At 50.7% G+C, this 27,638-nt stretch overlaps 1 protein-coding gene across 2 annotated transcripts in view; it reads right to left on the bottom strand.

The window, feature by feature from the left end:
• FAM234B (family with sequence similarity 234 member B) overlaps positions 1–27,638 on the bottom strand; it is a 414,455-nt gene that overhangs the window by 139,466 nt on the left and 247,351 nt on the right. For both annotated transcript variants that reach the window (XM_078641116.1, XM_078641119.1), the window contains exon 7: positions 13,754–13,895. In XM_078641116.1, coding sequence (XP_078497242.1) covers positions 13,754–13,895 — 142 coding nt within the window. The remainder of the gene's footprint in view (positions 1–13,753; positions 13,896–27,638) is intronic.

Here is a 27,638-nt window from a genome sequence, read left to right on the forward strand (position 1 = left end):
TGATCCAGTCCAATGCTTTTCCTTGTATTCCGACGTTGTTGAGGCGTTGTATGAGGGTGCTGTGACAGACCGTGTCAAAGGCTGCGGAGAGGTCAAGTAGGATGAGGGCGACTGTTTCTCCGTTGTCCAGTAGTGTTCGAATGTCGTCAGTTGCTGCGATGAGGGCGGTCTCGGTGCTGTGTTTGGCTCGGAAGCCGGACTGTGAGGGGTCGAGGGATTTGTTGGATTCGAGGAAGGTGGCGAGCTGACTGTTGACGGCCTTCTCAATGACTTTGGCAGGGAATGGGAGGAGCGAGATGGGGCGGTAGTTCTTAAGTTCAGTGGGGTCTGCTGAGGGTTTCTTCAGAAGGGCGCTGAGTTTGGCATGTTTCCAGCTTTCCGGGAAGGTGGCGGAGTTGAGGGAGCAGTTGATGACGTCTCAGAGATGGGGTGCGATGATGGAGTCTGCTTTGTTGAAGATGTGGTGGGGACATGGGTCAGTTGGCGATCCTGAGTGGATGGAGTTCATCAGGTGAGAGGTGTGGCGCCGCGGCCAGGGCGACTGACGTTGGAATCTGGGGATCACAGTTCGATCCCCGGCTCCGGTGGCAGGTTAGCCCAGCACCATGTGACTCTGGGCAATAGCTTGCTTAATCTTCCCGACGGCCCCCAGCGCCTCGAGACCCTTACGGGTGATTGTGCGCTTTACAAATGTGGTGGATTATTATCAGGTGGATGGTGTCTTCAGTGGTGATTGGGTTCCAGGCGTAAAGGATGTTAGAGGGGGGATTTGGTTCGGGGGTGGGTGGGGTGGATTGGTCACCGGACTTGTTTTCAAAGCTGTTATGTATGTCGGCAATTTTGTTGTGGAAGAAAGAGGCTAGGGAGTCGCAGAGGTCTTGGGATGGGGTGATGTCGTTGGTGCCGGCGGTGGGGTGGGTAAATTCTTTGACGATGTTGAATAGTTCCTTGCTGTTGTGGGCGTTGTTGTCAAGTCGATCCTTGAATGCAGATTTCTTGGTGGATCGGATTAGTTGGTGGTGTTTGCGGGTGGCGTTCTTGAAGGTGGTTAGGTTGTCAGTGGTTGGGTTTTTTCTCCAGGCTTTCTCGAGGGTACGACAGAGCTTCTTGGATGTCTTAAGGTCCTTGTTGAACCAGGGGGCTCTTTTGCTATTTTGCTTGTTTAGATGGTTTTTCAGGGGTGCTAGTTTGTCGGCGCTGTGGGTGATCCATTGTGTGAGGTTGGTGGCAGCTTGGTTTGGGTCCGATGTTTTGGCAGGAGGGTTATTGTGAAGCGAGGTAAAGAGCTGGTCGGTGGTAATTTTGTTCCAGTTTCTTCGAGGGATTGGTTGAGGGAGGTTGTGGGTCGTGGTCTTTTTGTAGTTGAAGTGGATGCAGCTGTGGTCCGTCCAGTGGAGAGCTGTGGTGTGGTTGAAGGAGATGTGCTTGCTGGAGGTGAAGATTGGGTCGAGCGTGTGCCCGGCATAGTGGGTGGGGGTATCAACAAGTTGTTTTAGTCCGAGCTTGGCCAAGTTGTCCAGGAGGGTGGTGGTGTTGCTGTCGTTTTTCTTTTCCAGGTGAAAGTTGAGGTCTCCCAGTAGGATGTAGTCCTCAGAGGGGAGGGCGTGTGCGTTGATGAAGTCAGTGATGTCTTTGTTGAATCGAGTGCGGGGTCCTGGTGGTCTGTAGATGAGGGTGCCTCTGTGGTTTTGGGGTCGGTGTGGATCTGGAAGTGAAGGTGTTCGGTGGCTGCGAGGTTATCGTCTGAGCTGGTCGTGATGCGGATGGAGTTCTTGTGTACGATGGCGATGCCTCCTCCTGTTTGGATGGTGCGGTCTTTTCGGATGATCTTGTAGCCGTCCGGTATGGCTATGGCGATGTCGGGAGCTGATGAGGCGTTCATCCAGGTTTCTGTAAGGAAGGCGACGTCCGGCGAAGTGGTGTCGAGTAGGTTCCAAAGTTCAATGGCGTGTCTGTGGACCGAGCGGGTGTTGAGTAGGATGCACTTCAGGTGGTTAGTGTCGGAGCTCTGTTTGGAGTTTGTATATTTGGTGTGGGTCCTGATGCAGTCGAACTTGCAGGAGTGGCAGGTGAAGGGTCCATGGGTGTGTCCTGGTGCAGCTTGGTAGCAGTCTGGGAGACGGCCGGGGTGGAGTGCTGAGAGGGATGCGGCATCGTACGTTATGCGGGTGGAGTGGGATTTGCGAGGACCAGGGGGTCTGGCGCTGGGCGCGGTCTTACCTTTGGCGCACCTTCGGCGCGCATTGGGCGCGATCGCTGCGCGTGAACGCTGCGCGCTAAGTCATCTGTCATATATTGATAATGGAGGGGGCGGGGGCTGGGGAGGAGCAGCTGGGAGGCGGGATTGGTGCAGGAGACGGGGAAGACACATGCATAGGTGAGGTAGCAATGTCCTTCTTCTTCTTTGGAGCCGGAGCTGGTGCTGGTGCCTCTGATGGTCGTTTCTTTGATAATGTCAATCGACCAGTCTTGGGATCTTTTATGAGAGTCTTTTGCCTTGGGTCTGGAGTGAACAAGCCTCTTTCTGGAGTTTGACCTTTCGGCGTGGAAGCTTGTTTTGGCGCCGTAGCGGCTTCTTTCGACCTCTTGTCTTTAATGGGGGAAGCCGGGGTCTTTTTCGGTTCCGAAGTCTTTTTCGGTTCCAAGGGTTTTTTCGAGTCTGATACTTTTTTCGGCTCCGATGTGTGCTTCGGCTCCGGTGCTTTCTTGGGGCCGGAAGCTTTGTGTGACTCCGAAATTGTTTTGGGTGCCGAGGGAACAGAGTGTTTCGGCGCCGATGGCTTCGGTACGGTACTAGATGGTTTCTTCGGTGCCGGTGAGTGGGCTGGCACCGAGTGGGGGTCGACTCGAGCCCGAGTCGGCCGAAGGCTTTATTGACTTCTTGGCCGAGCCCGAAGGTGGGGCCGTGGAAGTAGTGTCTCGGTGTGCAACCGAGCCCGAGGGCGAGGGTGTGACCGTAGCCTTTTTTGTGTGTGTCGAGGGAGGGTCGGGGTCGACAGACTTACTTACGACCCGCTGCGCTGGAGTCACGTCCTCGACATCGGAATCTTCTGCCTCTGAGTTGCTGCCGACGTCATGCTGTTCTGGGACGTCGACGCCTTCCTGGAAGATGTCTTCCGGAATCGATGCTGAAGATCGAGCCATTGTTCTTCTGGCTCTCCGGTCCCGGATAGTCTTTTTGGAGCGGAAGGAGGCACAGGCTGAACAGTCCTTGGCCTCGTGCACCGGAGAGAGGCAGAGGTTACAGACCTCGTGGAGGTCGGTGTGGGGAAACTTCGACCCACATTGAGGACACTTTTTAAATGGCGTCCTTTCCATTAGCTGGAGTCGAGGCCTAGTTGGGCCCGAAGGCCGTAGTCGATGACCAGAATCGACGTTCTTGGTCTTGAACACATGTTTTTTAATACTCAGTTTAATGCTGATTGACTCGGATTTTTGTCCCAAAGTTCGTTCACAGTCAATACCTGCTCACAGTCCTTTTAGAATGGACAGGCTTATCCACCAAGCCCACTGGTGCTGATATCGGTCCAAAACAGGGCCTCAAGAGAACCACCACTGGCCTCCCGCAGCTTGTGGCACAGATTAAGAAAGGCTACGGCACCCAGAGCTCATTGGTCAGGAAGGCCAAGTTCCAGCCTAATCTAAGCGTCAGATGAAGATTCGGCAGTGGCAAAAGCATTTGTAAATCCTTGTGACAAGCTTATTCAGTAAACTTCTGTGCTTGCCCTATAGGATTTTGGTCTCATAATTTTATGTGGGAGAGACCTCACATGGCTTCCAACAAGAGGGGTGGGGGGTGGGGAGGCTTGGCCCTAGCAATAAATGTGAGAGTTTATATAGTGAGTCGAAGGGCCACAGCCTTTACTGCAGTTTCTTTCTGATGCATTGTGAAGGAACCCTTGGTTCAATGTGTACCCCCCCCAAATACTTGTATAAATTACCCGCCACATTTTTTGTTGCTATTATATGTCCAGTCACCTCCCGGTACCTTTTTTCCACCAAATTAAACTAATCAAACTAATAAAGCATGTACACAGAGGCTTACTGGAGAAGTGTGGCTCAATGGTTAGAGCGGCAGACCCTGATGCAGAGGTCTAGCCCGGGACCAGGGTTCAATTCCCCGCCTCAGCGGGTCTTGGGCTCAAAAATTCCACGGACCTGATAATTCTCGCCTCGGTGCCTATTCCAATCATGGAGTCCCACTCTGCAACTCTGGGCAATAGCTTGCTTAATCTCCACAACGGCCCCCACAACGCTAAGGATGCCTGGCCTCCACCTTGGGGGTTCCCAGGAGTGGACACCTCACAGGGAAAGCCAGGATGGGTTCCACAGCGGTATTCGTACAAGCGCCTTGAGACCCTTGCGGGTGAGTAGTGCGCTATACAAGTATCAATTTACATTTCCATTTAGGTTTGTCCCGACAATGTGAGGTCCAAGACCAGTTCGGAGACCCAGAGGGGCAAACCAAGTGTGCCCTCATCGAGACAGTGGATTACCATACCTGTCCTGGCTGTATCATGTAAGAAGATGGTGTCAGCATATGGCGTTTTTGATATATCGACTGACCACATATGCCTCTGCGTTAGTGAGAGTGTGGTCAACAATCTCCTCTCGTGTAAAGGTATGCTGTTATTTGATACAGAAAGATTGAGACAGACAGCTAGAACACTGAGCCTTTGATACCTGAGTATTAGCAATATTCTGTGTGTCTAATCCCGGAGCCAGTGGGATCCATCACGGATAGTCCTGATTTGGCACAGCACAAAAGAGCGCTGACGACAGATTCCCCAGACAGTGGAGGTGTATTGCCTGTATTCCGGTGGCCAGAAGGATGGTAATCCAGACAATGAAGTGAAGAGAATAGAGACAGAGATATCTTTAGAAATTCTGTGACAGCTTTGTTAGAAAGGGGCTGCTGATTGGTTCTTTCTCGAGCACTGCCATTTGCTTGGTAGTAGGGGCGAGGGGAAGCCCGCAGTTTTTGTTGTTATAGGTGAGGATGTTTCTTGGTCAGGCCTTCCCTTTTATCTGTCCCTGATTAGAGATTCAAGAGAGCTGATGACAGCCAAAGGCAGCATGTTCTCGCTTCAATTTTCCCATGTATCTAGTACATCTTGCTTGGGTTCAGAGACATTGTTACCTACTGAGAGAAGCGCCTTGTTACACAAAGGTTATGACGAGAGAGCAACCAGGAAATTACATCTGAAAAGGAACCAACCCAAACAGGTTCTGAAGCACTAGACACAATCCTGACCCACTGTCTTGAAAATGTGAATAAATGTGGGATCCAAACCACCCGCATTCTTCCACTTCAAAATTCTTTACGACCAGTTAAGTGAGTCCTTGGCAGAGTATTTGAATGACAGCTCTATCGCCTGAGCTGGCGTATGCCTGACAGCCCCTCTCACCTAGACCAGGAGATATCAACTGAAGTATGCACTTTCTGCTGGAGGAGATGGTCTCAGAATGGAATTCTGACCCTGCTGAGAGAGGGAAGTTGTCTGCTTTGCCCTGCGGAAGGAGACACTGTCAAGGAGGTGCAGTAAAGTGTACTTCTGGCATGAGGAATGCCCATGCATCTGGTCCGGCAAAATCCTGTTCTGAAGGCAAGCTACTGTGCATGCTGAAGACACTAGCTGTGTCCTAACTTGACTCCACGACCACTGAGCGCTTTAATATGGCTTCTGCCTGTCGCCCATGCTCTTGTTGCACAATGTGGTTTTGGACGTGTTCATTTTAGGAAAATGCCCTTTCAGTGTAATGTAGTTAACTATCCAATTGCTTTTGAAGGCCTCTTGGGGTAAGGCCAAATATCACAATGATATCTGCATATAACAAGCAAGCCAATTTTCGGTCTCCTACCATTGGGGCATCTGCTTCAATGACTGAAAGGGCACCAGGAAGGTCATGAATATAAAGCAAAACTAATAAAGGGATCAATAAACCCCCCCCCCTGCTTTAAGCCATCACTCATTGGAATTCTATGTCAGGACAGGAGGCTTCAGATTATTGCCCTTTCTTCACTTTGTTTGGCTCAGCAGCCCATTAACTGTTACTGAAACATCGAAACACGATCTTGGACTACATATCCCTGGAGTGCCAACAGAAAGAGCAGTCCACCCATGACGGCTCATCCTCTCCATGAAAGACAGCCCAAAGAACAGATCAGTTACTTACCTTCGGTAACAATATATCTGTAAGAAACAGTAGTTAGTATTAGATTCCTTACCTTAGAATATCCCCAGGCGTCAGTCTGGATCCGGAAACTTTTGCGTAGCAGTACCCCTGCGCGTCGGTAGGCGTCGTCTGCAGGCGTCCCCTGCGGCTCCGCGTCCGGCGTCGTGCGCCGTGATGACGTCGCTGGAGTATATAGACGCCGCCTCCGCGCGCTGACGTCAGTTCTTTGCACATAGCTTTTCCGCGCCAGAACACGCAGAGCCATGCGAGAACCAACACTGGTGCCATTTGAAACTAGGGCCCTGAAAGGGATGTCCTTAACCCTAGGTATCAGTTCGCAGAACGGGGAGGATGGGCGGGGCGGTAAGGAATCTAATACTAACTACTGTTTCTTACAGATATATCGTTACCGAAGGTAAGTAACTTGTTCATCTGAAAGAAACAGGTTAGTATTAGATTCCTTACCTTAGAATAGATACCCCAGCAATACCAACCCCGGAGGTGGGTCTGCGAACCAATACAGCCTACACCAGAAAGTCCTGGAGGACAGAACGGCCAAAGAAGCCATCCCTCCGGACTTGACTGTCCAGGCAGTAGTGCCTTGCAAACGTGTGCAGCGAGGCCCACGTAGCTGCCTGACAAATGTCCTGCAAGGGGACTCCCCGGCCCAGGGCAGTGGAAGCCGCCGTGGCCCGAGTGGAATGGGCTCTCAGCCCAACAGGAGGCTCCTTCCGAGCTAAAGAGTAACACGCTTTGATGCACAGGACGACCCACCGAGAGCTGGTTCGTTTATGCACTGCCCTTCCCTTCTTCGCACCCACGTAGCCAACAAACAGTTGGTCATCCACCCGGAACTGGCGTGTGCGATCCATATAAAATGAAAGCGCACGTTTTGGGTCCAGACGATGGAGCCGCTCTTCATCCTTTGAAGGATGCGGAGGCGGGAAGAAGGAGGGTAAGGTGATGGACTGCCCGATGTGAAAAGCAGAAACCACTTTGGGCAGGAAAGAAGGTCTAGTTCTAAGAACCACCTTGTCTGGATGAATGGACAAGAAAGGAGGTTTGACAGAAAGAGCCTGGAGCTCACTCACTCTCCTGGCAGAGGTGATGGCAACCAGGAAGGCCGTCTTTAAAGTCAGGAGACGGAGAGGACAGGAATGAAGCGGCTCAAAGGGAGCGCACATCAAGAAAGTCAGAACCAGGTTCAAGTCCCACTGAGGCATCACGAACGGAACAGGTGGATACATGTGCGTGATGCCCTTCAAGAATCTCGTTACAATAGGGGACTTGAACAAAGATGGCTGATCAGGTAGCCTTAAGAAGGCGGAAAGGGCAGAAAGGTAGCCCTTGATAGTGCCCAGAGCAGAGCCCTGCTGGGCAAGAGAGAGAAGAAAGAGGAGAACCTCGGAGAGAGGGGCAGAAAGGGGATCCACAGCCTTTGCTGTGCACCATGCCACAAATCTGTTCCACCGGCAGGCGTATACCGACTTTGTGGAGGGACGCCTGGCTGCCAGAATCACATCACAGACTTCAGGAGGCAAGTCAAATGGCCTCAACTGTCGCCGCTCAATCTCCACGCATGGAGGTGGAGACTGGACAGGTTCGGGTGGAGGACCGTCCCCTGCTGCTGCGACAAAAGGTCCTCCTGAAGGGGCAGGCGGATTGAGGGACCGACTGACATGCTGAGTAGCTCGGGATACCAGTACCTTCGAGCCCAGTCCGGAGCCACAAGGATAACTTGGGCCCGGTCGCGCCTGATCTTCTTCAGCACTCTGGGCAGAAGTGGTATAGGCGGAAAGGCGTACAACAGACCGCAGCTCCACTCGCGCCGAAAGGCGTCGCCGTGCGAGTGCCGTCTTGGAAACTCCAACGCGCAGAACTGATGACATTGCGCGTTCTCTTCTGTGGCGAATAGATCTAACCAAGGCTCTCCCCATTGCAGAAAGAGGCCTTTCGCCACGTCCGAGTTCAGACGCCATTCGTGATCCACCGAGCACCGACGGCTGAGTTCGTCCGCCCTGGCGTTCAGAGAACCTGCCAGGTGTTGAACCGTCAGAGTCACGCCCTGACGTTCCAGCCATTGCCAGAGACGCAGGGCCTCCTGGCAAAGGGTCCAGGACCCCACTCCGCCCTGCTTGTTGCAGTACCACATGGCGGTGGTGTTGTCCGTGAACACCTGCACTACACTCCCGTTGACAAAGGGGAGGAATGCCTTCAGTGCTAGGCGAATCGCCCGCAACTCCAAAAGGTTGATATGGAGCCGGGACTCCGCCGGAGACCAGATGCCTCTGATCTCCGCCTCTCCCAAGTGGCCTCCCCAGCCCTGGAGGGACGCGTCCGTCACAACTACGTGCTCCGGTTGGGGAAGGGAGAGGGATCTGCCTCTGACCCAATCGCGGTCCGTAAGCCACCACTGCAACTGTCTCGCAGTGCCCTCCGAGATCAGGACATGGTCGGACAGGTTGCCGTGATGCTGGGCCCACTGAAACTTCAGGTCCCACTGCACTGGTAAGGCCGAATGGGAGCACGATAAACTGAAAGTGCTCGTGGCCTACCGTGAACCGCAGGTAACGCCGGTGGGCCGGCAGGACGGGGATGTGAAAATACGCATCCTGCAAGTCCAACGCCACCATCCAGTCTTGCGGGTCTAGAGCAGCCAAGACCTGAGCCAAAGTCAACACCTTGAACTTCTCCTTCCGGAGGAAGCCGTTGACGTTCCGTAGATCCAAGATAGGACGCAGGCCCCCCTTGTCCTTCTTGGGTACCAGAAAGTAGTGGGAATAGCAACCACACCCTACTTCTGGCCCAGGAACGCGCTCGATGGCCCCCTTGGCCAAGAGAGCCGTAACTTCCTCCTTTAGAAGTGTCAAGTGGTCCCCCGACACACGGTGGTTCTGCGGTGGCATGGCTGGAGGAGTGGTCTCGAAGGGGAGGGAGTAGCCCCTTCGGACGAGCTGCAGCACCCACCTGTCCGATGTGATAGTGCGCCAGCGGGAGTGGTGATGGCGAACCCTGCCACCCACTGGCGTTACATGGGCCTGAAAGCACGGACTAGGAGGATTTGGAGGCTGTCGCTGCGGGGGGAGGTGTGGTCTGACCTCGCCGTTGTCCCCGACCGGCTCCACGGCGGAATCCACGGCCGCCACCGCGTTGAGAAGTGTTCTGCGGTGCGTGGCTGGCAGCACGTGTGGGACCGCCCCTTCCTTGGCCACGAAAGGAGCAAAACGAACCCGTTTGCTGGCGCTGGGTAGAAAGACCCAAGGACTTGGCCGTGACCCTGGAGTCCTTGAAGCGCTCCAGCGCGTGGTCCGCCTTGTCACCAAACAGGCGACTGCCATCGAACGGCATGTCCATCAAAGTATTTTGGACATCTGCCGAAAAATTGGCGGATCTCAGCCAGGCGTGGCGACGAATCACCACCGTCGTGGACATCGCTCTGCCCAGCGAGTCGGTCGTATCAAGACCACACCTGATGGAATATCTTGCTGCATCTCGGCCTTCAATCATAGCCTTGCCGAGCTTCGCCCGTACCTCCTGCAGGCATTCAGGCAGCAACTCCGCGATCGTATCCCACAGAGAGTGGGTGTAGCGGCCCAAGAGGCATGCGGTGTTGCAAGACCGCAGTCCCAAACTCAGGGACGAGAAGACCTTCTTTCCATACTGGTCGTACCTCTTAGATTCCCGGTCGGGCGGGGAAGTTGAGGCCTGGATCACCAGACTCTCAGGGGTGGGATGGGTGGACAGGAACTTGGGGTCGTCCGGACACGGACGGTGGCGTCTGGCCACGTTCCTATCAACAGGCGAACCTGAAGCAGGCCTGGACCACGTGCCCAAAAGAACGTCTGTCAAGGCTTCGTTGAACGGCAGCAGAGGCTCCTGCGAGCATGCCTGCGGTGTGAAGACCTCGGTGAGGATGTTAGGCCTCACGACCGCGACGGGGAGCTCAAGGTGCAAGGCCTTGGCAGCCCTCATCAACACCACTGAATAGGCAGCCCCAGCCTCCGAGGCCACTGTAGGAGGCGAGACAAAACCAGGGTTAGGAGAGTCGTCCAGACCACTGGCGTCACCCAAATCACCTGTCCAGTCCACGTCATACTGACACTCGCGTGACAGAGGGTCCTCAGACCCCTCCCAACCCTCTCCGTATTCTACATCCTCCCCATATTCGGAGTTAACAATGTAGACCGGCTCCTCGGGGCCCATGGGCCCCATCGGCGTCGGACTCGGCGTCGGACGACCCTGAAGGGCCCAGCGGCGCCGGGGCCGGAGCCGCCGGCGGCGTCGGGGCCGGAGCACCCGACGGCGTCGGGGCAGGAGCACCCGAACCGCTCGGGCCCCCGGACGGGACCACCGGGCCCGCAGGCGCCGTAGGCCCCGTCGGAGGAGACCGTGCCCTCATGGCCATGAGGAACTCCTCTATCTCCTCGCGTGACGCGCCTTGCCCAGGGACCGTCGGGTATGGAGCAGGCAGCGCCGGCGACCCACGCGGAGCCGCGGGGGTGGGGCCACCCGAACCCCCGGCCGCATCGCGCGAGCGTCGGGGGGAGTCGGGGGTATGATGACGACGCCCCAACTTCTTGTGTTTCTTACCTGAGGAACCAGAGGAATGGCGACGACTTCCGGAGCGCTCGTGGCGGCTCCGCGACCGCTCTCTCGACCGCTCCCTCGACCTCCGGCCGGACCGGGACCGCTCTCGACGCGGGGCCGACACCCGGAGCTCGAGCAGCTTGCGGGACCGCTCCCGTCTAGCCTTACTCGTCAAGGCCCGGCAGTTGACACAGGAGTCCACGTCGTGGTCCGGGCCCAGGCACCGGAGGCAGAGTCGGTGGTGGTCTGTGACCGACATCATGCGGTCACACCCGTCACAATTCTTGAAACCGGGCATCCTACTGGCACCTTAAGAGTAGATAGAAAATCAAAAACTTTGGTCAAAAGACCGGAGTACTGCTCTTCGGATCTCCGCTAACTGGCGCGGAAAAAAGAAGAACTGACGTCAGCGCGCGGAGGCGGCGTCTATATACTCCAGCGACGTCATCACGGCGCACGACGCCGACGACGGACGCGGAGCCGCAGGGGACACCTGCAGACGACGCCTACCGACGCGCAGGGGTACTGCTACGCAAAAGTTTCCGGATCCAGACTGACGCCTGGGGATATTCTAAGGTAAGGAATCTAAAACTAACCTGTTTCTTTCAGATAGGAAAAGCACTTCCTCAGTCTTTGATGCTCAGCAGCCAGATACGTGCCTTTCCTCATATAATGTTACACGGGGGGAGGTGTGTATCATAATTATAGACTGTGTTGGCTCAGCCTTGCCATACATTTGTCAAAAGTTCGCTAAAATGTGGATGAAGAGGGCATAGGTTTGTCACGAATTGTGTGAATAAAGAAGAATCTGTGTATACAGTATGTGGCATTCATCCAAACAGCCAATTCATTTTTGCACTATGACGGCTGCAAAACAGGATTTTGCTTGGGTAGGGGAGTCAACAGTACTGCAATTATGAAATGTGCACAGTGCATAAAGTTGGGATATAACAGCAATTGGAATATCAACTGTACCCATTGCACCAAATGATCTAGCTTTTCGGATGAACTACTTAATCATTTCAGCAGATGGGGGGCCATATTCACTATTTATTTATTTGGTGTTTTATATAGCGCGAACATGACCCTGAGAAGGGTGTCAGAGCGCTTTACATTTTCATTTCCAAAACAGTTATGTTACCAAGTCATTGATTGTTGTACAAATATTTAGAGCAAAAACATTAAGCTTAATGTACATATATACAAACCACAAAAAGGTTAATGTTCAAAGAAAGGTAGCGTGTAACTGATCAGGCAGGATCCATGATGCTGGCAAGCCTGTTGAGATCATGGGAGATATTTACTCATATAAAAGGATTTAGCTTTGTTTTTGAATGCAAAGTACCAAAGCACGCAGCCTCACGAATCGACGATTGAGCAAAGGTGTTCGTGTTAGGCACACATAATTCAGATATATATTGCACCCACACTTCATTACTAATTAGAATTGGGGAGGCATCAATTATAGTGCCACTGGCTTCAGCAATCAATTTCCAGAAACATCTAAAGTTCTTGGAAACAGCAGCCACCCTGAATGCAATCAATTATTAGGTTTCTTTGTTAGGACTCTTTGGCCTAGTCTTTTTTTGTGCAGGAGGCTAATTATTTGCCCCACATAGTAAAGTAGTATTGAAATTGGCGACTGATCAACCAATTTATTTCCATGGTGAGATTTTGTTCAAGCGTGTGGAACTTTTTCAATAATTTAAACTTTGAACAATTAGATCCTAACTTCTTCTCACAATTATCTTCATATGCAGCATAAACTTTATTAACGGATTTACATTAGGACATGCCATATCAATAGCCTTGATTAGCATTACACTTAAGGTCTCTACTTTCCAAACATCTCAGTAAGTACGCCCATTAACCACTACGTCCATGCTGATTCCATAAACTTGTTTTTACTTGCAACAAATCAATATAAAAAGATGTCATTTTATGGCCACTCCAAGAATTATCTATGACATGCAAATTGAATAAAGGCCACATGTAAAATAACAATCAAGTATAGAGGAACCCCAATTACAGCTGTGGGCATAATGTGCAGGAATATTGGCTATTAATTTTACTATTGACATTTATACAATCATTGTCTCTCAAAATATCCCGTCACATCAGGTCAGTAAATGTCTGCGTTACAAAGGCTGACCGACAAAGGCTTTCCCTCCTTTTCTTAGTCACTCAGGTAGCTCAGTGTCATTAATGGAGAAGGTACTTGGATGTCAGAAGATCCATATTATGGGAAATCCTGGATAAAAATAGAAGGGTTTGGTTTCAGCTGTTGCTCTTTCTCTGAGGTAGAGGTAGGAGTCTTCCTCAGCTGGCGCTCCACTGTGTCACTGATCTATCCTTCCAGAGGGGTCATCCCTCATGGCAATGCTACCCTTGGTGAGGAGGGATAGTCGTCTCCGTTATGATGTGCCTCTCATGTCACATGGGAGATTCTGCTATCAATGCAACTTCTGAGGCTTTTCTCTCTCAGCAGGCACTGGTACAGTGCGCATGTAATCAACACCCTTGCACTGTTTTATAGACAAACAAAGCTCAACGTCTAAGAATAATGCACACTTGAAGGGTCTTGATGCATTTCTATAGAAAACTCCAACATAGAGTTAGTTTGTGGAGCTGCACACCAGTGCCGAATGCACTTGAAGCTTTGTTAGCATTGCACCGAAGAGGCAGCAGGAGATGGTTTACACACACAGACAAGCATGCACACTGAACAACTGTGTGCAATTCCTGATGTACAACTTCCACACTTCTGTGCACATTGACAATTTGAACAAAAACGCCAATGGAAATACCTGTTCATTACAGGGTGGAGCGTGAACAGGATGGGAAGTGTCCAGGTGATGCCCTCTATCATCAAAAACCTTTAAGGCTCCATCATAGAAAGTGTGGGAATTAACAGCTTACCGTTGATATGGCCCTGCATCTGTTTATGGGAGCCGCCATACTGTATGCAGGAGAAAAGGATGCACCATACCTGTAAATGTTAATTGATTCAGAAACGTTGCCAAATCTCCTCTTCTCCCAGTCCTGGTCTTGCGCCGCCAGCACAGGTGGAATAGCATCCCGATTTTTGGCTTGTGCATAGATATCTCTGACAGCAACAGCCTGGACATTTCCTAAACAGGACAAAATACAAAAACAAAATATCTTGGTGCTTGTAACACAGCAAACGGGTGCACACAGAGCCAATGGAGACAGCATTGGTTACAATTTTTAGAAAGGTAGCAGGTGCAGTCACAAGTTCACATAGGGATTCAGCTGCAAAGTCATAGAATATATTCCTACTGAGTAGGATATATATATATGATTGAGACCAAGCTTCAGATCGGACAGCGGCTGAAGTTCCACAGAGACAACAGGTGGCCGACTGGACATCACACCAAAATCACAGCACTTTGATTAGGCTTCAGAAAGAAGACTTCCCAACCTGAGACAAAAGCCAGAAGAGTGGCAGGTCTCAAAGATAAAAAGAAGAGACTCAGAGAGCCCATGACTTGATAACACACCACTGAGATGATAAAGACTATTCCTCACTGCATGGGTATGGATGCCCCAACTAGGGCTCAGAGACCTACAGATGATAGCGAAGGGAATGGTCTCACTAGGAATCAAATTAAGGCTTCAAATAGAATATGATCAAACTTGGGAGAAAAGTTATACAAGATGTTTGGCTCAGTGTCACTGACAGGGCACAAACCTCCATATTCATATATAGGGGGTTGCGCTGACTTGACATCATAAAGAGTGAAGTGGAAGGCTTTAGAGACTCTGAGAGGATGAAATGCTGAGGCAGATGATGAGCTGCCTTGAGAAAATAGTGATATTTGGAGGTGGGCCCTGCTTCACTGACGTGGGTGTCTCCAACTACATCTTCAGATTGGTAAGTGAAATTAAGATGAGGGAGAGAGGGTGGCACGTCTGAACACTGTAGTGAAGCAGAAAACCACAGCAGACATGCTAACTTGAAACCAGAGAAGGAAGGTTTCCGGAGTAGGGCTATAGAGACTGAGAATACCCAGATTCCGCCTGAAAAGGTGTGCGACCATGCCGTTTGACTGTCTCTTGTCTGATATAGAACTTTCCCCCCACTGAGCTTGAAACTATGGTAGCCCGACATAGGTGCTTCATGTTTTAATGCTGTCCATCATGCAAGCAAAATGCTTTGATGGCGAAAGGGTGCACTCTTTGTCTACCATTACCCAAAGTTGAGAAGGTCTACCCCTTTGAAACCAGAAAACTGTGAGGCCGAAGGATGGGAGGAACCCAATTCGATAACAGGCGTAGAGGCCTTTTTACCTCTAACTCTGCAGGGGGAGTAACCTGCAACACTCATTGGTTCGCAATAACTAAGGACCTTACTCAACTTTCCCAAGACTGTGTTCTGCATGCAGAGGGAGATACTGTGTGTGTGAGAAAGAAACAAGCACTGTGTGCAAGTGTGTGCAAGAATCTATTTGTGCCATGCCACATTTGTTGTATATGTGGGAGGTCGTCCGCAGAGCGAATGGTGAAATGTATGCCAAATACAGTGACTGTTACACAAAAAGGTGGTACCCCTCCAGACCATCTTGGTGCTTCCTTGTGAGCCTGCTATCCAAATACTATCTGTCCATGGTCCCACATATATGCCTGGTGGGTTGGGAATAGACATTCACATCTTGCCACCCAGAACAATGCCCAGTAACTGAATTAAAGCTCCCCTCTCTGGAAACCATTTCTTTTGTGCAGGACTTTACCTATCAATAAGGGACATTTGAAGAGAGATTCTGTTTCTTCAGGCTTTGAGGGGTGGAGGCAGGGTGGTGAACAGGCGGACAAGATCCTGTTTGGCCCAGGTGCCCGTTGAGGTATCTGTTAGGGCGTCTTTGAATGGGAGGAGTGGTGCTGAAGAAGCCTTCTCAGACTGCAGGACTTCTATGAGAACATTAGCTTTTACCTTTACTGAACCCAGTTGGAGGCAAGAACATCCACAGCCCTCCTAATGGCTGCATATATAAGACAAGCATTTGCAATGCAATAGGTCTCGCATTAGGAAAGTTTGAGCTATTGGTCTTGTAAATGACACATTTTTTATTTATGTGTTGGTTTTGAAAATAGCGAAATTAATAGCTTTGTCATTTACAATGCCAATACTGTTATCTTTTGCAAATGTGACACCTATAGCATTTGTAATGCAACATGTTTTGTCTTTACGTGACTTAGATGTATTGATATTACAAATAACAATGGCTTTTAATTTTTTTAAATAATTAATACGTAAAGAAAAGTTATTGTAATTTATAATGGCAATAGCTTAAACTTTTGTAAATAACTTTTGTGAAGATTATGTTCAGTGTATTTTATTGTGACGAAAATCCAAGAACAGAAGTGAAATATTAACATCTTTTTGTGACATTTGTAATAAAGCTTGAAACATTGAGAGAAAATATTTGAACCAGTTATTGTTGAATGGTTACACAGATTGATACTGTGGTGGCGCTGAGTGATGTTGTGGTGGCGACAAGTGATGCTGTGGCGTTCAGTGATGCTGTGGTAGCGCATAGTGATGTTGTGGTGCCCCTGAGTGATGCTGTGGTGGTGCGATAGATAGATAGAGTGAGGGCGATAGATAGATAGAGGGAGGGCGATAGATAGATAGAGGGAGGGCGATAGATAGCTAGAGGGAGGGCGAAAGATAGCTAGAGGGAGGGCGAAAGATAGCTAGAGGGAGGGCGAAAGATAGCTAGAGGAAGGGCGAAAGATAGCTAGAGTGAGCGCGATAGCTAGATAGAGTGAGGCCGATAGATAGATAGATAGATAGAGTGAGGGCGATAGATAGATAGAGTGAGGGCGATAGACAGACAGAGTGAGGGCGATAGATAGACAGAGTGAGGGCGATAGACAGAGTGAGGGCGATAGATAGACAGAGTGAGGGCGATAGATAGATAGAGTGAGGGCGATAGATAGATAGAGTGAGGGCGATAGATAGATAGAGTGAGGGCGATAGAGTGAGGGCGATAGTGAGGGAGGGAGATAGAGTGAGGGCGATAGATAGATGTGTGAGATTGTGTGTGTGTGTGGTTGTGTGTGTGGTTGTGTGTGTGGTTGTGTGTGTGGTTGTGTGTGTGGTTGGGTGTGTGGTTGGGTGTGTGGTTGGGTGTGTGGTGGGGTGTGTGGTGGGGTGTGTGGTGGGGTGTGTGGTGGGGTGTGTGGTGGGGTGTGTGGTGGGGTGTGTGGTGGGGTTTGTGTGGTTAGGTGTGTGGTGGGGTGTGTGGTGGGGTGTGTGGTGGGGTGTGTGGTGGGGTGTGTGGTGGGGTGTGTGGTGGGGTGTGTGGTTGGGTGTGTGGTTGGGTGTGTGGTTGTGTGTATGGTTGTGGTTGAGCGTGTGGTTGAGCGTGTGGTTGAGCGTGTGGTTGTGCGTGTGGTTGTGCGTGTGGTTGTGTGTGTGTGGTTGTGTGTGTGTGGTTGTGTGTGTGTGTGTGGTTGTGTGTGTGTGTGGTTGTGTGTGTGTGTGGTTGGGTGTGGTTGATAGAGGGAGGGAGGGCGATGGAGGGAGGGCGATAGAGTGAGGGCAATAGATAGATAGCGGGAGGGCGATAGATAGAAGGAGGGCGATAGATAGATAGATGGAGGGTCGATAGACGGAGGGCGATAGAGTGAGTGAGGGCGATAGAGTGAGTGAGGGCGATAGAGTGAGTGAGGGCGGTAGAGTGAGTGAGGGCGGTAGAGTGAGGGCGGTAGAGTGATGGCATGAGGGCAGTAGAGTGAGGGCGGTAGAGTGAGTGCATGAGGGCGGTAGAGTGAAGGCAGTAGAGTCAGGGCGTGTGGGTGGTAGAGTGAGGGCAGTAGAGGCGGTAGAGTGGTAGAGTGAGGGCAGTAGAGTGAGGGCGGTAGAGTGGTAGAGTGAGTGCAGTTGAGTGAGGCCGTGAGGGCGGTAGAGTGGTAGAGCGAGGGCGGTAGAGTGGTATAGTGAGGGCGGTAGAGTGAAAGCGTGAGGGCGGTAGAGGGGTAGAGTGAGGGTGGTAGAGTGAGGGCATGAGGGCAGTAGAGTGAGGGCGGTAGAGTGGTAGTGTGAGGGCGGTAGAGTGAGGGCAGTAGAGTGGTAGAGTGAGGGCGGTAGAGTGAGGGCCTGAGGGCAGTAGAGTGGTATATTGAGGGCGGTAGAGTGTAGGTGTGAGGGCGGTAGAGTGGTAGAGTGAGGACGGTAGAGTGAGGGCATGAGGGCGGTAGAGTGGTAGAGTGAGGGCGGTAGAGTGGTAGAGTGAGGGCGGTAGAGTGAGGGCAGTAGAGTGGTAGAGTGAGGGCGGTAGAGTGAGGGTGGTAGAGTGGTGGTGTGAGGGCGGTAGAGTGAGGGCCTGAGGGCAGTAGAGTGGTATATTGAGGGCGGTAGAGTGTAGGTGTGAGGGCGGTAGAGTGGTAGAGTGAGGACGGTAGAGTGAGGGCATGAGGGCGGTAGAGTGGTAGAGTGAGGGCGGTAGAGTGGTAGAGTGAGGGCGGTAGAGTGAGGGCAGTAGAGTGGTAGAGTGAGGGCGGTAGAGTGAGGGTGGTAGAGTGGTGGTGTGAGGGCGGTAGAGTGAGGGCCTGAGGGCAGTAGAGTGGTATATTGAGGGCGGTAGAGTGTAGGTGTGAGGGCGGTAGAGTGGTAGAGTGAGGACGGTAGAGTGAGGGCATGAGGGCGGTAGAGTGGTAGAGTGAGGGCGGTAGAGTGGTAGAGTGAGGGCGATAGATAGACAGAGTGAGGGCGATAGATAGACAGAGTGAGGGCGATAGATAGACAGAGTGAGGGCGATAGATAGACAGAGTGAGGGCGATAGATAGACAGAGTGAGGGCGATAGATAGACAGAGTGAGGGCGATAGATAGACAGAGTGAGGGCGATAGATAGACAGAGTGAGGGCGATAGATAGATAGAGTGAGGGCGATAGATAGATAGAGTGAGGGCGATAGATAGATAGAGTGAGGGCGATAGATAGGTAGAGTGAGGGCGATAGAGTGAGGGCGATAGTGAGGGTGGTAGAGTGGTAGAGTGAGGGTGGTAGAGTGAGGGCATGAGGGCAGTGGAGTGAGAGCAGTAGAGTGGTAGAGTGAGGGCGGTAGAGTGAGGGCGGTAGAGTGAGGGTGGTAGAGTGGTAGTGTGAGGGTGGTAGAGTGAGGGCATGAGGGCAGTAGAGTGGTATATTGAGGGTGGTAGAGTGAGGGTGTGAGGGTGGTAGAGTGGTAGAGTTAGGGCGGTAGAGTGAGGGCCGTAGAGTGGTAGAGTGAGGGCGGTAGAGTGGTAGAGTGAGGGCGGTAGAGTGGTAGGGTGAGGGCGGTAGAGTGAGGACGGTAGAGTGAAGGCGGTAGGGTGAGGGCGGTAGAGCAGTAGAGTGAGGGCGGTAGAGTGAGGGCGGTAGAGTGGTAGAGTGAGGGTGGTAGAGTGAGGACGGTAGAGTGAAGGCGGTAGGGTGAGGGCGGTAGAGCAGTAGAGTGAGGGCGGTAGAGTGAGGGCGGTAGAGTGGTAGAGTGAGGGCGGTAGAGTGGTAGAGTGAGGGCGGTAGAGTGGTAGGGTGAGGGCGGTAGAGTGAGGACGGTAGAGTGAAGGCGGTAGGGTGAGGGCGGTAGAGCAGTAGAGTGAGGGCGGTAGAGTGAGGGCGGTAGAGTGGTAGAGTGAGGGTGGTAGAGTGTGGGCTGTAGAGTGGTAGAGAGGGCGGTAGAGTGAGGGCGGTAGAGTGGTAGAGTGAGGGTGGTAGAGTGAGGGGATCGAAAATCAAACATTTTCATATAAACAGACAAAAAACAGGTATACATTCATAAATGTGAACAAAGTCAAAAATTTCAAAAAATAAAAATTAAATAGAAAAACAACAGCAAAACAATATTACAACTCCCTCGATTACATGCACGTGAACATGGCAGGTGCGAAGCCATGGGTATTTCAGCTTTGTTTCGGTCCAATTAAACAAACACGCCTGAAAACAATGATTTGTAAATGAAAAGTCCAGGACGGTGAAAATGCTGCCACAAAGATGTGAGGTTGTGTCCCTGCCCCAACGATACAAATAGCTTTTGGTTAAAAAGTAAGGACTGCCTGAAGGTGTCACTTAGGGATGTATGATGATACATCGCTAACCGCCACAACGCCAGCAATAACCACGCCGTTTTTACATCGCAAAAGGCATCACATCGCACGCATTCAGTGCGCATGCTGTCCCCACGCTATTGTAGTGTATCTTCCGCTTTAGGCAAATACATCGCCGGTCATCACATCGCATGCTAGAAAATCGTTTTCCCGAAAGTGTTTATTATAGTCCAGACTTTGATAATATGGATTGCACGCATCTGCCATCTTCCGTGTTCGTGACAACCCGTGTCATCTTGCATCAGTGGGTCTAAAGTGATAATTTTCTATAGTTTAAAAGTAACGTTGTTTTCATAGTGTAACCATATGTCATCTAATGTCAGCCCCGTGGCTATTGGTATAACGTCATGCAAAATGTCATAAATCGGCACGCATCTGTCATCTTCCGTGTTCGTGCATACAATCTCCCAACTTATCGGTCATCTTCCGTGTTCGTGCATAGAATCTCCCATCTTATCGGTCATCTTCCGTGTTAGTGCATACTATCTCCCATCTGCCATGTCCTGCAGCACCCCCGAGTCTATTGGTATGACCTCACTGCAGCACACGCATCTTGCATCAGTCATAATGCGCATCTGTCATCTGCACGCATCATGCATCCTTTGCTACTATGTCATCCATGTGCCCCTGCTAATTGCATAATAATTTGTATTGATAGAAGTGATCGGCATGTGGATCGGCATCTGTCATCTTGCACGCATCTGCCGTGTTCGTGACCCCCCCATGTCATCTTGCATCAGTGGGTCTAAAGTGATATTTTTGTATAGTTTAAAAGTAATGTTTTTCCATGTTCAATACAACTAATTTCTAATTGCATAATAATAATGTTTTTTTCATATTCAATACAACTGCACGTATCAATAATTTGTAATGAATACAAGTGATTGGCATCTGTATCAGCATCTGTCATCTTCACCATCTGTATCACTCGCATCTTACATCTCATCTGTCTTTTCTAATGTCACGCATAATGTCTATCTTCGCACTCCGAGTTCAATACAAGTAATTGCTAATTGCATATTGCAAATTGCACAATACTAACGTTTTTTTCTTATTAAATACAACTAATTGCATAATATTTTTTATAAAACACAAGTGATCGGTGCACGCATCAGTCCTACAACTAATTGCTAATTGCATAATATTTTGTATTAAATACAAGTGATCGGTGCATACAAGTAAATGCTAATTGCACAATACTATTTTTTTTGCATATGAAATAGAACTAATTTCTAATTGCATAATATTTTTTATGAAATACAAGTGATCGGTGCACGCATCAGTCGCCTCCCGTGTACCAACTCCCATGTCATGGCAGCACCCACGTGGCTATTGGTATGACGTCACCGCATGCTGTTGAAATCTCCCATATCATCTTAGTCTGCGTACAAGTGATCTCCCATGTTATCTGTCACCTCGGCACAGTCATCTAAGTGGGACGCATCAATAACTGTTATTGAGATCTACATCTCGTCTGATACAAATCTCGGCACTCTGCGTTTTTACATGTCGGCACTCTGCGTCTGATACACGTGATCTCCATACATCTCAAATCTCGGCACTCTGCGTTTTATACATCAGTCATACAACGAATTGCTAATTCCATAATAATTTGTAGTATTAAATAAAAGTGATCGGTGCATGCAACTAATTGATAATCAGTCACCTCCCCTCCGCTGTGGCTATTGCTATGACGTCACCGGCACAGCAGTCACCTCCTGTGTACCATCTTCAATGTCATGGCAGCACCCCCATGCATCAGTGGCCCGCATCAATAATTTTTATTTCGGCACTCTGCGTTTTATACATGTCGGCATACAACTGATTGATAATCGCACGCATTAGTCCCCTCCCCTCCGCATCAGTCACCTCCCGTGTGCCATCTCCCATGTCATGGCAGCACCCCGTGACTATTGCTATGACGTCACCGGCACAGTCATCAATTTTTATTTCGGCACTCCGTGTTTGTACATGTCGGCACGCGCATCAATAATTTTTATTTCGGCACTCTGTGTTTTGTACATGTCGGCACGCGCATCAATAATTTTTATTTCGGCACTCAGAGTTTTATACATGTTGGCACTCCGCGTCTGATACAAGCGATATCGGCACTCGCGCATTGTCATGGCTAGCGATGTTAATGTAAATGCGCATTAGTAGCATGCTTTCTAAAACCATGCGATGTAATGGTTCCTGTGATGTGAAAACACCGTCGTTGTAATGGGTGTTTCCCGTCACTTAGCAGTATTGTTTCTATAATCGGACTAAGAAAATTGGTAGAAAGCTGTAGCTGATATTAAAAGTTGAACCTAGCGCCACTGAGATGCCAAAGGGCGCAGTGTCACGTGCCACGCCTGTAGCCAGTTTGGGGCTTTTAGCCAACACCGTTTACTATTTTTGGACAGGGCTTGTGTTTAGACTTCATGCGTGTGGGCTTTCAGCAGTTTCCCAAATAAAATCGCTTTGCGCCTATCGGACTGAAACTGGCTGTCTCAATGCATTACACATGACATGCGGCTGTCTCGCTTGTCTGTCCGGTGTAACGAATTTCTATTTAACGTGACATCTGAAAATAAAATATAATTTGAGTCAGAACCAAGCAGGGCTGGAGCAGATCGGCTGAAGCCGGAGGTTCGCAATCCTCTTCTAATCTGCGCCGGGATCTGAAGGCGTCCAAGCGACAGACGATAGACAGAAGTGGAGCAGTCCTGCGCGAGCCGAGACCACTGGCAGCAGAGACAGGAGGGTGCGCGCTCGCCCAGGGGGAACGGCAAAAAAAAGAAATAAACAAGACGTGTGCGTGAGGAAAACTGGCGTGGGGCGGGACTTCCGTTTCCTGCTGGAAGCCCGCGCCCACGGATTGGCTGGCTAGGGGAGGAGCAGTGGTGACGCGGGGCTCCCATGCCCGAGGGAGAGCCCCGCAGTGGTGGCTGAACTACGGAGTTGCGCCGATGGCGGGGGGGGGGGGGGTGCGCGCGCGTGTGTATGTATATGTGTGGCTGTGTGTCTGTTAGCTGTGCGTGTGTATATGTGTCCCGATGCATTGTGCCTGCGTGGGTGTATGTGTGTGTGCGCATGCGTGAGTGTGGCTGTGTGAGTGTGTTTGCGCATGGGAATATGAGGCACGAGAGGGGCACGGCGCCGTGCGCGCCCACGAGATGAAATCTGCGCTCGTGCCCCTCTCGTGTCTACATTCCCAAATACGGGCAACAATAGGTCTGGAGCAGACTCTGCCTGCTCGACCTAAAAAAACAATGGTTCCTGTGGATTGATAAGATACCTTTGTAATGAAGGAGGCAACATTGCAATATTTTAGAGGGTACCTCAATGACAGAGGGCGAAAGAACCACTAACACAGGAGAATCCATGTAACATTTTTATACATTTTTAGACCAAAAGCAATATAAACATAATTTGAAAAATCAAAAAACATTAGTGCATTGTGTCCCAAGTGAGAACGGGATCCCAAAGTTAAGGGGAACCCAAAGTTAAGTGACAGTGTGAATTTCTATATATAAGGTTTCCACAATTTTTTAAGTCGACCATTAACAAGAATATTCCCTATGTAGACAGCAGCAATATGCAATGACATGCGCTGTGTAATGGTTCACTTCTTCTGTGTGTTGACTGCGTTTCGACCCTGTAGTCAGTGAAGGGTCTCTTCAGGACTAGCGATGAAGGGACATCTGAGGATGTAACTGGGCAGTCTCATGAATTGTGTGCCACACGCGGAAAAATAGAAGGAAATTACTCAATGGGAACCCGTCCGGGTACTCAATATGAGGAAAAACTGCCAGTAAAATGATTGGAATGCAGCCAGATGGGCTCAGGGTGTACTTCGCTACAGCTGTAGCGGGGGAAATCCCTTTGGTAAATGTTAACCAGTGACAATGCACTGTAACCAGAATGTAGATAAATATCCTGTGGGATCGCGCTCCACCTTTTCGAGTTGCAAGGCTGCTTCCATCAGCCTTGTGAGGTACAATCCACAGGAACCGTTGTTTTCCTTATATAACTTTTACCCTGGTTCCATAGTGAGTAGGGTTCCCCTGTTTTCCTTCTTGGTCTCATAATGGCTGCAGCAAAAGATTCTGAGTCCTCTGTGAAAGGGCCCGGTGGAGAGTTCAGGCTACAGAAGAACGTATTTTGCCAACTAGCATCTTGAAGATCCACAAACAGATTTTCTTTCTCACAAAGTTGGAATCATCACCCCCTTCATCACAATCACAGGGTTCTGGATTGTGAAAAATGATGCTGGCAGTGGCAATGTCCCACAGCAAAACATGCTCACTCCTATGTGGATGGGCCAAGTGGAGGGTTCAAGCTAGTGTCAAGGGTGACAGCAGGGAAAGGCGTTGGCCCTAGCAATAGAATTATGCAACGCAGTAAATAAAGACAGGATATGAACTGCTGAAATCGCTCAGTAAGTGGTAAGCAGTTCGGTGGTGGTCAGTCCATTATTAACAAAAGTAAGAAGTAGCCTAGCCTAAGTTGTGAGATGGGTGGTTAGGCTCACGGAGAGGTGAGCAGGCACTTGAGGACCATAGCCCAGGCCTGTCAAGGATGAGCTTGCCATAAACAGTAGGCCACTTCCCTATAAATGGAGCAGGCCCGGGAAATCTCACCAACCGGAGGAGCAAAGGACGAACCTTCCATTCTGATAGATGTGAAATGAAGATGATGGTTGCATCACACAATGGTGCTCGGTCTTGCAGGTGACTGGGCAGCAGTAAGAAACAGAGGATACTTACAGTATGCATATAGGACAAACTGTAGCATGAGTGGCCAATCCCTGGGTAATAAAACTCTAATAGAAGAATTTGGCTGTGCAAAGCAAGTCCTGTAACTGCCATGCAGTCAATGAAATACAGTTCCCATTTTCTGCTTTCTCAAAAAGTAATTGTGAGTGAGAAAGTGAAACTATCCATTAATAGCCAAATTAGGAAACAGTCCCAAAACTATGGGATGCTATACAAATAGCATAAACAAAGTGTTCAAGCTGAGGATGCAGCCCAATCATTGTGCGTAGTTCTCCCTGGATGTGCTGAAGCCCAAAAAAAGTGACTGCACAACAGTGGTCCGCCTTACGGGTTTTGAGGGCTGCTTTGATGCAGTAAATTATTCCTACAACGTATCCTGACCACACATTTTCTGAAGACCATAAACATTTTAGACCCCAACAAGGACAGCAAAGAACAACAAAGCCATTGTATCATAACAAAATAATGCAACATACGCTATATAAAGCACCAAATGCCAGGGTTAAAGTAGGGGTTTGGAAGAAAGGGCCTGGAGCTCACTCACCCTTCTAGCAGAAGTGATGGCTACCAGGAATGCGGTCTTAAGAGTCAAGAGTCTTAAGGGACAGTTATGAAGCGGCTCAAAGAGAAGGCACATTAAATAGGTAAGAGCAAGATTCAAGTCCCACTGAGGCATAAAGAAGGGGATTGGAGGAAAGAGATGCGTTAAGCCTTTTAAGAAACAGTTAACTACCGGGGACTTGAAAAGAGAAGGTTAAACTGGCAGTCGAAAGAAGGCAGAGATGGCTGAAAGATAGCCTGTGATAGTGCCCAGAGCAGAGCCCTGCTAGGTTAAAGATAGAAGGAAAACGAGAACTTCAGAAAGAGGGGCAGAAAGGGGATCCACAGCCTTTGCTGTGCACCATGCCACAAACTTGTTCCACCGGCAGGTGTATACCATTTTAGTGGAGGGACGCCTGGCGGGCAAGATAACGTTACAGACTTTGGGAGGCAGGTCGAAAGACGTCAACTGCCGCCGCTCAATATCCGTGCAAGAAGGTGGAAACTGGACAGGTTCGGTTGGAGAACCGTCCCCTGCTGCTGCGACAGAAGATCCTCCCGATGAAGCAGTCAGATTGGAGGATTGATGGCCATGTTGAGCAGCTCGAGATACCAGACTCTTCGTGCCCAATCCGGAGCCAAAAGAATGACTTGGACCCGGTCGTGGCTGATCTTCTTCAGCACTCTGGGGCAGAAGTGGTATAGGCAGAAAGCCGTACAACAGAACGCAACTCCACTTGCGTCGAAAAGCGTCACCTAGCGAGTGCCGCCTTGGAAGTTCCAATGCGCAGAATTGCTGAAATTGCGCGTTCTTTTCAATGGCAAATAGATCTAACCAAGGCTCTTCACACTGTCGAAAGAGACCTTGCACCATCTCCGAGGGAAGACTCCATTCGTGATGTATCATGCACCTGAGTTCCTACCGCCCTGGTGTTCAGGGATCCTGCCAGGTGTTGAACCACCAGGGATATGCACTGATGCTCCAGCCATGTCCAGAGGCGAAGGGCCTCCTGACAGAGGGTCCACGACCCCACCTCGCCCTGTTTATTGCAGTACCACATGGTGGTGGTGTTGCCCATGAACACCTGCACTACTCTTCCTTGGACAGAGGGAAGGAATGCTTTCAGTGCAAGACAAATCACCCAGAGCTCCAGAAGGTTGATGTGAAGCCCGGCTCCGCCGGAGACCAGAGGCCTCTGATCTCCGCCTCTCCCATGTGGCCGCCTCATCCCAGAAGGGATGCGTCCGTCACCACAGTGTGGTCCGGTTGGGGAAGGGAGAGGGATCTGCCATTGACACAATCCTGGTTCGTGAGCCACCACTGCAGTTGTCGTGCAGTGCCCTCCGATATCTGGATGCAATCGGATAGATTCCCCTGATGCTGCGCCCATTAGAACTTCAGGTCCCACTGCAGAGCCCGCATATGCCACCTGGCATGATCGACCAGCAGGATGGAGGAGGCCATGAGGCCCAGCAGCCTCAGAGTCATTCTGACCGAAACCCAGGATAGAAGCTGAAAGATAGGAATCATAGCCCGAAAATCCCGGACTCGCTGTTCGGGAGGATAGACCAGAAACCGCGTCGAAGAGCGGCGATGCTTCTTCGACTTCTTCTTATGCTTCGACTTACCCGACCCAGAGTGCTAAGACTTCGAAGATTTGGAACCGTAATGGTGATGGCTCCGCGACCAGGACCTCAAACGGCGCGGAGCTGACTGCCAGTGCTCAAGCAGCTTTCGGGACCGCTCCCGCAAAGCCTTAGGCGCCATCAACCACAGTCGGAGCACGACTTGTTATTGTTAATTGATATTTATATAGCGCTAAATCACCGTCAGGTCTCTTAGTGCTTGTTGGACACTGCCTCGTGGCGTGGTCCGGCCCCGTCCGCATGGAGGGCCCGGGACGACATCGGCCCTCCATTCACCGGCTATCGACCCCCCTGACACGCACCTCCACGAACCATCGGCGCGAGCAGCCTCCCGGGCATCCCGGGCCACCTACAGCTCTCCACCTCCCTGGTACCCCGGCAGGACCTGCTCGCCAACGCTGCCAGCCTGGCACCCTGACCAGGCCACCCTTTCCGGCCCGACTCCATCTTGGGACCCTCACGCCCGGAACACGTGGCCGCAGCCATCCCGGGCCCGACCCCAGCGAAGCCCAGACATCGAGGCACCAGGATCCTCCCAGGTGGTAAAGTGGCCACTCGACCAGACCCCGGAGGAGGAGAGTCTCGATGGGCCTGCCACCGCCCCGGACGCCTGGTATCGATCACTCTCCCGGCTCCCTGGGCGCTGGCTCCGCCCCCCTGCTGGGTGTCTGGACACCGTCATCCCGGTCCCTCTGACCCCCAGGCGCGAGGGACGGACATCAAAGCCCTCCAGTCCTATATCTGGGCCAGCCCTGGATCAAGACAGCAGTTGTATCTGGATTCGAAGCCCTGCTGACCTCGTCGCGGCTGATCCTG

This window comes from Lissotriton helveticus, chromosome 1_1 (genome assembly GCF_964261635.1).
Source record: "Lissotriton helveticus chromosome 1_1, aLisHel1.1, whole genome shotgun sequence".
Taxonomy (NCBI): domain Eukaryota; kingdom Metazoa; phylum Chordata; class Amphibia; order Caudata; family Salamandridae; genus Lissotriton; species Lissotriton helveticus.